Below are 16,361 nucleotides of genomic sequence, written 5' to 3' on the forward strand. Positions count from 1 at the left end.
AGAGACTTCTCAGCGTCTGCCATGTGGGCAGCAGCGAAAACAAATCTTCCAGCTGACAGAATGAGTGCTGAGGGGTCTGTCTAGCCAACTCTGAAAAACCAAAAAACGCCACTCTGTAGACGGGTCCTGAGAGACCGTCTGTGGTTTAACTCCGATACAGTACAAGGACTGGAAAAAGTAGTCATGTTGCAGAAGGCCTCCATAAAGCGAGCTAGAAATGTCTAAACCAATTAAATTGAACCCACTTAATTATCGCCAATGCCTTTCAGGCCAGTTTTGCCGACTGTCGTCTTCCTTCTCACTTAATAAATCATTTTTGAGGAATACTAGCTAGTTCTGGTTTTCATTTACTATATACATACAGTATATTCTATAATATTTATTATACAGAGACAGAGAGAGTAAATGTAACACTTTAACATCAGCTGCAATAGTGCGACACCTGTATGAGTCTGGCCTTAATTTTGCGGGTTCAGTTTTCACTGTCCAATGGACTGGATGCTAGGCCATTCCTTCCTGAACAATGTCTGGAAACTTTAAATTCACTTCAACGCAACAAAAGGGGGAAAAAGAAGAATCAGATGAGACCACGAGGCTTTACTGAGGCCACCGAACACATGCAACCAAACGCTTCCAGAATCATTTCCACGGTAAAAGAGGAAGATCTCGATCTCTCCCCAAACGCCCGATGCTGCTGCAGGGGAAACCACAGCGTAATCGTTCACGCTTGTCCCAGGAGAAAATGAGTTCAAGTCGAAGGGGTCCTCTGCTGCTGGGTTTCACCTTGGGTGCTCGGCCTCCCACTGAGAGAAAAACGACCCCACAGGTATGACATCACGATTTTAAAGATCGTACACTGACACTGAAATAAGGGAACTACTTTAAGACCGATTTTATATCATTCAAATTCATGTCTGCAAAACGAACTGCTTTAAGCATAAATATAAATAGATATATTCATATTTCTCTTAATTTTAAGCAACCTATATTCTAAATTCAATTAATGTAAAAAATTTTTTTTTATCACATTCAAAAGGCCAATTAAAATCGAAACACTCCTCCAGATGTCGTTTTCAACTATGAAAGGGATTACTTTGATTGCTTAATGAAAACGAACTTCACATTTTTAATGGAGAAATGTTAAAATCGTAGCCAGCACAGCAATCAAAGTTCTGCAGAAGACAAGGAAATGGCTACAGAGAGAAACTATGTCATACTGAGCAGTTACAGAATTTAAATTAGATTTAAAAATAATTTTTAACCCGCTGTATTTTCTGGATCACTTTTCTAGCTGCTTTGCCAGCTCATATTATAACTATGACCAAACTGAAAGTGTAGGAGAATATTACACATTAACAAGAAGACAGAGTTCTTTCATATTGCAAGGGTGTGTCTGCCTCTCCAAAATGGTTGTTTTTGTTTAGAAGGAAAAAAAAACATAAATATCTATTAATACTAGCTTAGTCAACCAGTGAGGTTTCACCTACGGTAAAACCCCTGCTGAGATAATTGATCCCAGACATTACAACGCTAAACAAATATCAACATTTACAGAAAAAATGTCATATTTCCCAAAGTATGCGCAATCAGAGGTGTTTAGTTTAGTTTGTTTTAGTTGAGCACCAAACCGCTTAAGCAGAGCAAAAACGTGAGTCTTGAAATCTCATTTTGGATTATTTCAGCTGCAATCACTTTCTATTCACATTTCTATTTCAGTTTTTTGGTGAAACCCAGTCCACATTAAAGAGTAGTGTAATATAATATTGAAGATATTACTATTATATTGATTATTTCAGTCATTTAAGACTAGTGGTCAACCGATATGTGTTTCTTGACAGCCGATGCCGAAGCAGGGGGGGGGAGGGGATAGCCGATATCATTTTTTCTATTATTATTATTAATATTTAAGAAATTTGAAATCATTTGACAATGGATTAAAAATTAGATGTGTAAAAGAAACATACTTTAGATGACAGTATTTTTCACAAATAAATAAATATTTAATAAAATTATAATACAAAAAAAAGGGCACTAGGGCACTCAGTATTCTGGGAAGTTTTTGTGCATAGGGAAATATTTTTCAAATAAAGCCAGGGTAACACTCATTTTACATACAGCACACAGTGAAAATGACCTAAATATGACAGTGGGCGAATGCATAAAGTGCAGCATAATTTGAAATCACAAATTTAAAGCACTGAATTCACACGGACTGAACGTCACACAGAGAACTGGCGATCATGCTGGATAAAAATGCAAACTTAAGAAGATTTCACAGCTGGAGTTTTGCAAGGTTTGTGAAGCTAAATGTTCATTAGTCATTCAAAGATTTGTTTAAACTATATAAATGCAAATTTACTTAATGCTGACGGCAAACGAGAAAGTATGCAAATGTTTGCCTTTCTATTACTAATAGGCCTAATATCAAATAAATTGTTATACTACTTTCTGTATACATTAATTCCTTTGTTTATCTGATCATTAGACAGACTTCTATCCGCATTAAACAGAACTGTTAAAAACGACGAACAAGAGAAACAGTGTATGCACTGTGTGCACTCAGACGCTGCCGCTCTCAGCGCCGTCAAAATAAAAGTCCCGCTCGAACACATAGAGCAGAAAAGCTTATCGGCCAATGCCGATATTTAAAAAAAATTCAAATATCAGCCGATATATCGGTCTCAGCGATATATATCGTTTGACCACTAGTTAAGACTGTTAAATCAATGTTATCAATGTTAACAAAGTTTAGCATTAGCATTCCTAATAACCGTGTTCTAATTTTCAATATACAATACATTTTTGTGTCTGTCCTAAACAGGTTAAAGGGAAAAACCAACTAAACCATGAAACCATCACACATCTTGACAATACCATCTCTGCTTTTGCTTTCTGGAGTTCTGGTACTTTCTCAAGACTTTGAAGTTGTCTTTTTGATCACAGATGGCTCTTCACCTGAAGTTCCTCAACTTTCTGTATTTTAACACCTTTCTGTGCTTTAGTGAGTGTTTCTGCCTATCCTATTGCCATGTATTGCAACCAAAACCCCAAGGCGATTGATTCCCAACATCCCTAGACACATCCGCCACTTGTACATCCAGCATAATGACATAGAAGTGATAACTTCAAAGCCTTTCATCAATGCCACGTCCCTGAGGGAAATCAACCTCAACTACAACAAGATCCAATCATCTAAGGTGGATAAAGATGTCTTTAGTGTACTCCTTCAGTTACACCTTGAGCATAATAATCTGGAAGACATTCCTACTCCTCTGCCAAAAACTCTTAAGAGGCTTCATCTGGGCTTTAATAAAATTTCAAAGATACCAGCTGACGCCACACGCAAGCTTATGACACTTACAGTGCTGGATTTGTGCAGCAACAGACTAACAGATGCAAGTATTAAATGAAAGATCCTATCTGGCATGAAGAGCCTCATGCAAATCAACATGTGCAACAATAAGCTCAAGTCTATGCCAGCAGACCTTCCAGAATCGATCCAACAGATATAGCTGGAAAACAACTCAATCGCCTCCATACCGGAGGGCTACTCTAAGAAGACTCCTAATCTTTTATCTCTTCGCATGTCGCACAATAAACTCAAATCCATTGCATACAGTGCCTTTAACCTGTCCAAACTGATGGAGCTCCAAATTGGGCCATAACCAGCTCTCCAACCCGTTTTTTGTTCCCAGGACCTTGGAACATCTTTATCTAAACCACAATGACTTTAAAGGTAGTATTAAACTTAAAGGCACACATGCTGTAGAATAAAACAAAAGGTCTCTTCAAGAAATGTTAACCACCACATCCTTAAATCACTCAAATAACGAGATATGTCTCTTTGCAGATCTGAATATCTCTCTGATGTGTCCATCACTGGATCTTGGGAACCCTACGATGCTGACCTATATACGTCTCGACAACAATAAGCTGAGAGGACCAGTAGACTACAGTGCTTACAGATGTTTCCCAAGGCTGTAAATGATATTTTATGGAAACCAAAGAAAGGACGATGAAGAGGACTCAGAAACTTAAAAAATATGTGAAACCCGAATTACCAAAGGCAACAAGGCTATCGACTTGATAGATTAGATTGATTTTTGAGATGCGTCCTAGTTCAACACACCAAACTACTCAGTATTCAAAGAATAAAAGAGGATTTATAATATTGAAATATTATTGAAAATACAGGTATTAGTAAACATTCCGTTCATTGCTGCTTGAAATTTCTATTTGATTTTCTGCTTGCATGGTTATGCATCTCACTCTGGGCAAAACTGAATTGCAACGTATGGAAAGTTCTGATTTAAAGATAGCTTTGTTTTGCACACTGTCACTTTTCTCTCCATAAATACAATAAGCAGCATTGCAATGCATGTGAATTCCAGCAAATGTAACAGATAACAAAGCTACTCTTTTTTTATGGTGAAATAACTGTAAAATGCTACCAAAGCTGGAAAAGTATAAGGATCCGACACAAAGCAAAAAGAAAAATAAACAATATAGCAATGAGTTTTAATTGAATTAAATAAACATCCTGTTAAAGACCTTGGGCACTATAATTGAAAGACTCGCCCAAATGGTGGCATTTATTAGTAGATTAATTTAAAGGGATAGTTTACTAAAAAGTTAAAATTCTGTCATTCACCATCACATTGTTCCAAACCTACACACTACACACAATGCGACAAGATTCCAGTGACAAACAATTTGGCTGTCCACACCAGACATAATATGAAAATGTGATGCAACAGAATCTATCAGATATCAGGGCCAATAAAAGCATGTGTGGGAGGGCACTTTCTGGAAGATGGTAACAAAATGGATATGTTTATTTATATCCCATTTCATAAATATTAAACCTTTTTAACATCATTAAATGCACATACTGACTGATACCATCTTTGTTTTGGAATAAGGATGTGGATTCGCTTTGAGTTCGCAGTTTTAACGTACATGTTTGCTTGAATTTGTTTTCAAGATCTGAGGTAAACTATGTTGTGACTTTTATTATGACAATAAATGTGATGAATATTTTCAAACTCACATTAGACACTTTTAACATTGAATAAAGAATATAATCAATACCTAGTTTGTTTGTTGTTGCTCCAACCATGACATTGCAGAAATATAAACCATTTCTAAAATATACATTTTTGGTGTCGTCGTCGTTGCTGGTTAGGACAAAAACTGTGATTAACGTGAAAAAGATATCTATTATCGCGTTTCGGCATGTGTGTTTAGAACATGGTGTAAATCCTTTGTTAATTTTTGGAACACAAATTAAGATATTTTTGATGAAATCCAAGAGCTTTCTGACGCCGCATAGACAGTGACACAACTACCTCATTCAAGACCCAGAAAGGTAGTAAGGACTTTGTTAAAATTAACCATTTGACATCAGTTGTTCAACCTTAATTTTATGAAGCTACAAGAATACTTTTTGTGTGCAAAGAAAAAAAAAAAAAAAAAAAACTTTATTCAACTATTTCTTCTGTTCCATGTCATGCTCCGCTGCAAGTCTGACAAAGAACCCAGATGCATTGTGGTATTGTTATGATCACACGTCGGATTCTGACATGAAAGCCCATAAATTGTTGAATGAAGTCATTATTTTTGTTTTCATCGTGCACAGAGAGTATTCTCGTACCTTCATAAAATAACGGTTGAACCACTGATGTCACAAGGATTTTTTTAAACGATGTCCACCTTTCTGGGCCTTGAATGTGTCAGTTGCATTGCTGTCTATGGAGGGTCAGAAAGCTCTCGGATTTCATCAAAAATATCTTCTGAAGATGAACGAAGATCTTACTGGTTTAGAACAACACGAGGGTGAGTAATTAATGAAATCAGATTATTTGGTAATAAATAAATTATTGCTTAGTTTGGTTGATCTCTACTAATTATTCAGACTTCTATGATGAACTAGTGGTTAAACTAATTAATTATGAAAATATTTTTTTTTTTTTTGTGTACAGGGCTTATGTTTACATTTTTGTAATCCTCCAAATCAAGTCATGTGGTGAAGAAACCACCTTGACAGAGAAATTAACCACAGAGGACCAGCAGTTTAAAAACATCTGGCCGTAGCAGTATCTGGCCCCTTTCCTAGTACAGTAACTTTTTACAGGTTGGCATAATTGTTAACACACCTGTAATGTTATTCATACTCTATTTCCATCTCTTACAAGTTTATTTCGAGAGGGGCCAAGGTGCCTTTCGTCTTGTCTTGAGGTGCAAAAAGGAGACTAAATCACTCACATGTTTCCTATTAAACATGTTTTTCTTCACTTTAATCTTTAAGTGTCTGTTTTATAGAGGGGCTTTGTTGTACTTTTGTAATGCATTGTATTTGGTTTTAATGAAATGTATCTAGGCAAACTTGTAAATGACACAAACAAACTGTAAATAAATCACTTTAAATCACAGTTGGGATATGTAGAGATGGAGAACTCTAATTAAAGAATTTGTTAAATTCGGATCCTAATGTCCCACAATCTATCTCAATTACCACTGTCCACCCATTATCTTGCTGCAGATTCCTGCAAAACTAATCCAGCTACTCTTTTTTTTACTAGTGAATGCACTGTAAAATGCTAACAAAGCTGGATCCAACACGAAGCCAAAATTAAAATTAACAATACAGCAAGGCTATTGAAAGATGGACAACTATAATCAAAGAATCTGGATCTGATCTATCCTGATGTCCTGTCAAATTTCTGTGTTACCATTGTCCTCCCACTGTCTCTAAGCTTCTCTGAGAAGCCTAAAGATTTATTAGAAAAGCAGAGAATGAAAGAAGAGCCAAACATGCCTCAATATTCCAAGAGATCAGCAAACTGAGCTACAAAGCAAAACTAACAGTCCTTTTCATTGCCTTCTGCTCTGTTTTACGAACTGTTTTTTTCCCCAGTGGACCACAAACATGGCCAAACCCTGCAGGCAACACAGTGGTCTGATCAGCTCAGATGGGAATGCGAAGGGTTAAGGTCTGTTCCATAAACTCCCACTTAAGGATCTCCTCTGGCAGCCTGTGGTGGGGCTTAAAATCCTGATTTGACAGATCACATTTTACTCACAGGCACCAAGAAAATAGCCAACCACTGCCTGCACTGCGCTTCTGCTCTTTAACGTGGCAGAACACATCCAGAGTCTTTAGATACAATGGGGACGAGGCAGCGAATGCTCGTATCAGCAGTCATATTTGCATCCTGGGTGCTCTCAGCATCTGGTGCACACTATCACACTCACAGGCATCACAGACTGCAGGATGTAGCACTTACTGAGGAAACCGATGTGAGGGCACAGAGGAATAAGGTAAATGTTGTATTTTTATTCCATGGTTAATTGTTATTTTACACAGGGGCTGACAGAACTGATTATTTAGAAATGGGTTTGTTTTTGTCTACTGCTTTTCCAATTTATATATGCTGTTTTAAAAAAGTTTGTTAATTTGATTTCATTTCCATTAAGCTTAACTGAACTTTTACCCATTTCAACATTCAGCTAAACCACATATGACACATTAAATCTAATGCAATATGTAAAATGTATATTTACAACAACAACAAAAAAAAAAATATATATATATATACCAAAAACAAATAATATAATATATACTATAAAAACTAACCAATTAACAAACAAACATGTCACTAAATATTTAGTACTAAGATTATTTATGGCGTTGCAACTGATTTATATATATATATATATATATATATATATATATATATATATATATATATATATATATATATATATATATATATATATATTATACTGTTCAATGTAACTAATGATTCAAAACTACATGTATATTCAAATTTCCAGTAAACTGTTACTTTTAAAATGTATTTGCTTTAGCTTAACTAAATTATACCGCACATTTACAGATCTACATATGTTACAATACCACCATAAAACCAGATTATTTCCGTACACTGACAGGTTTGAAACCACACAGTTTCGTTCAAATAAACAAAACCCAACAGCTGCCCGGCACTGTGTGGAGGCTCTGATTAGTCAGCGATCTGTTCTGGAGGAGTTCCCTCAGGCTCAAATTCTCCCACCCACAGCTTCACGCTAACTCATGGGGTCAGACACTGTCAGGGTGATTTAACAGACGCCTGAAGACACACAGGTCCAAACAGATGCTCGTCCCAACATGCCAAAAGAGATAACAGTTATTCATGAACAGGATGTAAAAGGAGTAGTTTTACTCAAAAAATAAGTCATCATTTTCTCACCATCATGTCATGAGTTTCTTTCGTCCATGAAACACAAAATATGTTTTTAAAGCTTCCAATCTTTAAAAAGCATGCAAACAAATATGCCTAAAGTGCCATAAATATTTCCCTTAACACTCATGTGCTTTATTGCACATCTCCTGATGAAAAGATACAAATTAAAGTCATTACTCAAAAAAAACAGTTCCCTGGAGGGGAGTGTTGTCAATGAATAAGATAAATGTATTTTTTCATGTAAAGTTCTAAAAATGGCTTAAAAAGACTTAAAAAGCTCTCTAGTCACTCTTTTTAAACTTTTATGGTCTTATGAAACTTGATGACTTCAGTTAGGCTATCCTTTATTGTATCTGGATACACAGGAGTTTCTCCATCCATGAGAATTTCTACAGAAGAAAGTCACACAGGTATGGAAGCATTTCCGCTACTGAATAAAAATAAAAAATCTCACAATTCAGACCTTTCGTGACTTTTCTTCAGAATTACAAGTTCTAACGTCAGAATTGTGTGATATAAACTCTAAATTTAGAACACAATTCTAATTTTTTCTCAAAATGTTGAGTTTTTATATCTCTCTATGCTTGTGAGATATAAACTCACAATTGTAAGAAAATAGTCTTTTTTTTCAGCTTGGTCTATTTGGACTTTATATCTCACAATTTTGAGAAATGTCATCAGAACTGTAAGGAACAAAGTCAGAATTGTAATATATAAACATGCCACTGCGAGAAAAAAGTCAGAAAAACCTCTTTTATTTTGTGGCTAATTCCATATACAGGTTTGCATACTGAATTAATTATATATATTTTTTAATACAAAAAAAGGTAATTGCAACTTTTTATTTCAAAATTCTGATTTTTTTCTTGCAATTCAGATTTCTTCTCCAAATTGTGAGACATAAGATTTACGAGATACAAGATTTATGAGATATAAAGTCCAATTCTGAGGGGGAAAAAGACTTGCGATTCTGACTTTATTTCTCATAATTGCGCGTTTATATCACACAATTCTGACTTTTTCTCAGAACTGTAAGTTTAAATCTCGCAATTCTGAATCTTTTTATCAAAAATGCAAGATTTAAACTTACAATTTCCAGAAGAAGTCAGAATTGGGAGATATAAACTGATATCTGATATACAAATGCGAGAAAAACGGCAGAACTGTAAGATAAAAAGCCACACTTACCTAATTTATTTTTTATTCAGTGGAGGAAATGGACTTCCATATGTTTGAAACAACATTACAGCAGAATATTTATCTTTGAGCAAACTTTTTGTCTTAAATTACTAATTCAAAGGCTAGGAAGCAGATGTTCTACCTGAATGTGTTATTCTTGTCAAAAAACCAAATGTACCAACTAATGAAGCCATTTTACAGAGAGCCCTTCTGCCTGCCGACACCCCTGATGACTCTACCCCATTGCCGCCTGGAGGAGACCCTTCAGGTAATGAACAACTGACGCCTGGTAAACTGTCGGAAAGGAATGAGTGATGGGCTCTTTTTAAAAACCACATGTTGCTCACAAGAGGCTTTATTTGTTCATTGAGTGAGTGGGAAGTGGTAAAGAAAAGAAGCAACATGTGTTTGCCTATCCACCTAGTTTCATTAACTTCCCCATTATGAATAAAATCTTGTACATGTTCCAGACCTTCCAACTTGTCTACTGTGTGTGTGTCTAACTGGATCTGTCTACTGCGAGGAGGTCGACCCAGATATGACATCGGTGCCTACTCTGCCAAAGGAGACAAACTACCTCTACGCTCGGTACAACAAGATAAAAAAGATAACAGCCAAAGATTTCGGAGATATCGGTGAGTTCTTCCTGACTTGACTTGCTCTGGCATTCCTGTTGACCGCCCTTTTCTGTTGGGGGAACAAATACAATTCTTGTAGACAGGATAAGGGATTACCCCGGAGGAGAGCAGGAGGCAAACAGCTGCTTCTTTTCAGAAACAACCCAGAATCCTTTTCACCCAAAAGATTTCCAAATGTTAAGGGACATGATATACAAACCGCAATGTGGTCGCATGAGATTGTGAGCTCTTCCGTTGCATACAGACATTGATAACAAATCTGAACCACAACATCCTTCACAATATGCGTGTTGACAAAAAAAATGCACGTGCTTTACTAATCTGTTTGCAGCAGTGCATCATGGGTACGACAAAGATAGCTAGAGGGACAAGTAAGAGCTTTCAAGGGTCCCATGCATCAAAGGCTTTCAAAACACTATAATATTATCTTATAAACCAAAACGAACAGAAAACCACTATAACTAAGAAACAGAAGTGTAGTCCTCTACTGCCAAAATGCATATTATAATATTGAATATATATATCTATATGATATGTACACTTGACGCTAATAAAACACACAAACTTTGTAAAATTTTGTAATTTCTGAGCCAAACTGTCCAGTTGTTTAAAATATACTTTGCTTAACCTTCACATTATAAATGAAATGCTCTTCTGTCCATTTCCATTCATCTACTGTAGTGACTCTGAAGAGAATCGACTTCACTGGAAACATCATTTCTGAGATTGAAGATGGTGCATTTGCTAAGCTTACCATGCTAGAGGAGCTCTCGCTAGCCGAAAACCAGCTGGTCAAGTTACCAATGCTTCCTGCCAAATTAGTCTCCTTCAATGCTAATCACAACAAACTGAGGACCAAAGGAATCAAGTCAAACGCTTTCAAGGTAAAGAGCCAATGTTTGAAAACACTACTAGCCAACCCACAACCTTTTGTTTTTGGTCTTAAACATTCTGAAGTGACTTTTTAAAGGCCTTCATTTCTAGTCTTTTTGCCAAAACCCTGTTGCTCTTAAAATTTTGACTTAGAATTCTGAACTTCTTTGCTTCCAGAAATTAAGCAAACTGGCACATCTGTATCTTGCTCATAATGAACTGGAGGCCGTTCCTCTCATTCCAGAGACTGTCCGCACACTTCACGTTCAGGTTAGAAAGTTGAAAATCATACAAAGATTATTACACAATCCACAATGTCTTGAAAGAGTCTAAACGTCTCTACCGCTGTGTTTTCAGAACAATAACATTTCAAGCGTGACCCCGGACACCTTCTGCAAAAGTAACGACACGTACTACATCCGCCCCAACATGAACGAGATCCGTATGGATGGAAATCCCGTCATCCTTGGCCAGTACCCCACCAGTTTCATATGCCTGCAGTCTCTGCCAATTGGGCGATACCAATGAAAACCAAATGGAAGGTAGTCCGCAGTGAGAAGTCTTCGGATGGCCAATGATGATGGCTAAAACCGAGAAGCAAAAGTCATTCAATCTCCTGGTGCCTGAGCACAGACGAGTGTACAAAAAGTTAATACCATGAGAATCTGTATTATATATCTAATTATGTAACAGCTGCCCAAACACTTAGATTTTCTTTTGATATTGACTTTGTAGATGAACCTAAACCACAAGTCTTTGAAAGAACAACTTTATATCCATTGTAAATAACCACTGGGGGCTACTGCTTGGTAAAATGTGAGATCATGAATAGCTGCAGTCAAGCTTCTAGTGTTCCTCAGAACTCTGTGAATTTCTCACACTTTCTAGTACTGTTAAAATGTCTTACTTTGGCTGAAATTAAGATTCCTGTTAAGTGAAATAGAGGGCGAGGAACTCATTCCAAGTTCTGAGTCACTGTTCTTTCCCAGCTGACTTTTACTTTAAAATTCTGAATATTATTTATATGCTAAATTTGTAATTACTACCTATGTGTGAATTAAACATGAATAGACTGTACAGTAAAAACATTGTATGAACTCATCGTGTAATGTTCACTTTAGTTGTTCAAATACACTTTTTTTTTTCTAAAACCTTGTGACTGGTTTGCTTTTATCTTTTATAACAGCTATGTCAGACAGCAGTTAAAGACCAGAACAACTGTCTGCAAAATTGCAAACCAATCAAACCCAAAGATTGTGCATGCAGAAAGTTCTGGAAAAAGTGGGGTAATATTGTTCCATTTAACCGGCCAAATTGGCAGCCATTACAGCACAATGGTCCAAGCAAATAATGGAATGTTTTTCATACTGACTCGAAGGCTTCATTCCCAAACTTCGCTGCCATCGAGTCATGGAATTTGTTCCCAATCTTGCATTCAGCAATCTTTCTCATATTTATGAAAGTCTTATAATATGTGCATATTAGGGGGAAATATGAATAAAAATCTTACAAATTAAAAATGGAAAACTTTGTTATCCCAGGTAGAATCTTTTAAATATATATATAATTTTCTCAAAGAAATTAAATAAATATAAGAAATCAGTTGTCTTTGTTTTGGTTTTATAACTTATTACAGTATTAAAGGCCCTTCGTATTCCAAAGATTTCACCCTTAAAACACATTCTTGTAAGAATAATTTGCTCATACCTTAAAATAGTTTGAATGCAACTCTACACACTTGAATATGCAAATATTCAGTTTCACCAGCCAGGGCCTCCTGATCCATGGATAATGACTGATAAAACTATGTTTTCACTATTGGACAATACAGTGGAAACTATCAAATTTGTTATAGTTACTAATTTACAATCTTGTGTCTTCAAAATGCCTTGAAGAATCTAATAAAGCCAAGTTTGTGATTCTAATTTGCTAATATGGGAGAAGTAGGTCTGACTCCGGGTTACTTTTACACTGTTGCAGCGGGTTATTATTCAAGTTAGTGCTTCTAAATTCTCATTAAACCATGGCTTCACGAGTTTTTTGCTCTATTTTATTTTAGTTTTTTTGCTGGACCTTATTCCCTGCTTCTATTGCTGGTTACCTAAAAGTGCTGAAAAGTTTGACACCTCTCCTCACATCCCTCAGAGAAAATTCTCAAAGTCCTGAAGAACGAGAAGATCTTTTGTGTCCTCCACTCTGCAAACAAAACAGTAGGTACATTAATACCCCTGAGAACCCATCATGGTGTTGCTCACTTTGGTAAATGATACATTCTAATTAGAGACTGTCATATTTGATTATTTGATGAGAAACATGACAGGGAAATGCCCTCCTTAATATAAAATTCAGCATAAAATAAAGAAGGATAAACTGTGTATTTGCGTTTAATCCCCTTCACAGGCTGACGTTACGAGACATTGTGAGTTTTTCCATAGATTTACTAGGGGCCCAGAAACAGTGGCACAGCACACAACTTTCCATGACTCTCGAGTCTTGTCTGTGAAAGGCCAGTGTTGTAATGAGCGATGGAAAAATGGTAAGTCTCTCAAAACTAAATGGATCTACTCCAAGAGTAAAAGACAGCAGCTTAATGGCAAGAGTGGGAGAAAAGGCTCCCTGAGTACATCTAAACACCAGACAATTAATGTACGCCTTAAATTTTTTGAATTTGGGTGAGCTGAAAGTATACAAACATTAATCAACCATCTGGTTTGAGTGACGTCTAACGCTGTTTAAAAGAAACCACAGACAAAATCACCCTCGCCGACGGATCTCATTTTGTAATGTGGGCAATTTCCATCGTATGCATTTCAGATTTGTTGATTGGGGACCTTGAATCTGACAAAGTCATTTTAAACCATGCTTTCCTAGAATGCTACCTATTAAGTTCGATAGACTAAACATACTGAATGCCAGGAGCAATCTACAGACCGATTAATGCAAAATCAATGTTTGGCTGCTTTGTATAATTTCACTAAATCTGTCCCTTCAGTTTTTTCTCATTTGTCTGGTTAAACAGACAAAAACCTGTGGCATGTACTAATATTAGACGTATAGGTTCCAAAAAACACATTTATTATGTCTACCTGTGTGGTTGTGCTTCATTTCAAACTTCACACTTGACAAAAATCAACAGAACAAAAGTTGTAAACATGGCTTGAGCACACAGTAATGATAGCACAAAAACTCAAAGTTTTAGCACATGCCTGAATCCACTTATGTACCTGACCACAAGATTGCTCATAAAATTCTTCTTAAGTTTACATGAACCATAATGGTTATAAAAATGCGTCTTCCTGAGACGCAGAGACAACTCAGACTTATGCGAGAATCATTATCTCCAGTATTTTTCCGACTCTCTCGTGCCAGGACTGACTCTCAGACCAGACAATATGATCCAGATGTACATTCAGCGACCAGGAGGCTGGCTGCACTTTAGAAACAGACCCAAACAAATTGCCGCCAGAACAGCAGCATTACTTCAAACTGTAATTTGTCATCCCAGCCAAAAATCCTGCAACTAAGTGGAACAACTGTAGGAGATCTTATATTATGTCTTCAGAAAACAAACTCCAAATTCATTAGCAATTCAATCATATAAATCTAATGCATTCACATTTGAAGTAATATTAAATAGATTGTGAGATCTACAGTGGTAACCAGAGGGTTGTTGGTTTGAATATTTGGGGAAAAAAAAGATGAATTAATGGGATAGTTACCTAAAAATGAAAATTACCCCATGATTTACTCACCCGCAAGCCATCCTAGCCATCCAGACTTTCTTCTTTCAGATGAATACAATCAGAGTTATATAAAAAAAAATGTCCTGGCTCTTCCAAGCTTTATAATGGCAGTGAATTGCTGTTGATATTCAACAGTCTAATAGAAGTCCAATAAAGTGCATCCATCCATTGTAAAAAAAAAAAAAAAAAAAAAAAAAAGTTCTCTACATGGTTCTGGGGTGTTAATAAAGGCCTTCTGAAATGATTAAATATGTTTGTGTAAGAAAATATCCATATTTAAAACTTTATAAACCATAATCTCTAGCTTCCGCTAACAGTCATACGTGCGTTCACGAGAGCGTGGCGTTCCAGCAGACGTAGCATAAGCTCTGTGGGAATATGCTCATCTTGTGAGAACCAAGTTTTGTTTACAGGAGCAAAGGAAGCTTTGTTTAGAAAAGGAAAACAAGTCTCCTCTTGGCTTTTATCAAAATTCTCTGACATTTCTCTTTACAAGTCTTCATTTTGTACTTCTAATTCATGACAGGTGTTTTGTTTTTCTCTCTCCTCTGTGCTTCCGCAATCAACACTTCTCATTGGAGCCTACGCTACACCAATGTCCTACACTGCAATGCCACTCAGACTAAATTCACTGCCGTTATAAAACTTGAAAGAGCCAGGACATTTTTTTTTTTTTTTTTTTTTTTACCATAACTATGATTGTATTTGTCTGAAAGAAGAAAGTCATATAGACCTACGATGGCTTGAGGGTGAGTAAATCATAGGGTAATTTTCATCTTTGGATAAACTATCCCTTTAACAGCTACCAAGTACAATAAAGCTACACATACTGTATGACATGAAAGGATAAACCTAGCAGCTGGATAACAAATTGACCATAAGCATGAATCTTTCCCACTAGAAGTCACAGGTTCAGACCTCAGCTCTCTTATTTCTTCAAGTATATAGCAAGTAATAACACATAATCTAAATAACCTAACCTTCTAATTATCTCAGCTGTGTTCTCTGTGGATAGCTGGAAATGTCAACATCAAAAGGTGTTGCACTGATGGGAAGTGTTTTGCTGTACTTGTTCTTGCCTTGCACTGTGTTATTACAGATTACACTTTAATCCCAGAGGTGTCTGGTGGAGTTGTGCAGACTCTCCTGCCTTTCACAATCCAGAGTGACCTACAGGTGGTCCACATGCTCACTTTTTACAGTGCACACACTGTGGGGTACTGTTGGCTGTCGATGTCTTGCTGGTGCCATTTGTTGACAGTTTAACGAGCGGGACATGTTACGGACCGCCACCATAGCACTTTTAAACATTAAATCCACACATCATTATTTTGGGTGCAGCGTTCTTCTGGACTCAAATGACAATCTCATTACAGCACAAGCAGAGCAACCGTCAATAGCTTGCCTTGAAGCTGCTCTGTAGGAACTTTACCACAAAAAATAAAAACAAAAATAACAATAAACAATAAACGGCCTGTTTCAGAAAGGGGGTTAAGTGAAAACTCTGAGTATGTTAAACCTAAAATGAGGGAAACTATAGGTTTTCGGTTTCAGTATGGGAGGTTTGTCAAACCTGAGAAAGCAGGGTAAGTCAAGCCCGTTTCTGAAAGAGAGGTAACTTATACTCAGAGTTGGTTACCATGGTAGCTTACTCTATGAACCTAACCTGGTCGGGTTTTCTT

The 16,361-nt window shown here is 36.5% G+C and overlaps 1 protein-coding gene and 1 pseudogene across 1 annotated transcript; both read left to right on the forward strand.

Moving 5' to 3' along the window:
• Positions 1–742: 742 nt before the first annotated feature.
• On the forward strand, positions 743–4,119 carry LOC113040557 (osteomodulin-like; annotated as a pseudogene).
• A 2,733-nt stretch (positions 4,120–6,852) lies between these two features.
• On the forward strand, positions 6,853–12,321 carry LOC113040248 (mimecan-like). Its single transcript, XM_026198583.1, has 6 exons — positions 6,853–7,320; positions 9,627–9,693; positions 9,896–10,060; positions 10,745–10,947; positions 11,114–11,206; positions 11,294–12,321. The coding sequence occupies exons 1-6, from the start codon at positions 7,168–7,170 to the stop codon at positions 11,462–11,464; spliced, it is 852 nt and encodes a 283-aa protein (XP_026054368.1). The 5' UTR covers positions 6,853–7,167; the 3' UTR covers positions 11,465–12,321.
• The last annotated feature ends 4,040 nt before the right edge of the window (positions 12,322–16,361 follow it).

Source organism: Carassius auratus, chromosome 22, assembly GCF_003368295.1.
Source record: "Carassius auratus strain Wakin chromosome 22, ASM336829v1, whole genome shotgun sequence".
In the NCBI taxonomy this organism is placed as follows: Eukaryota; Metazoa; Chordata; class Actinopteri; order Cypriniformes; family Cyprinidae; genus Carassius; species Carassius auratus.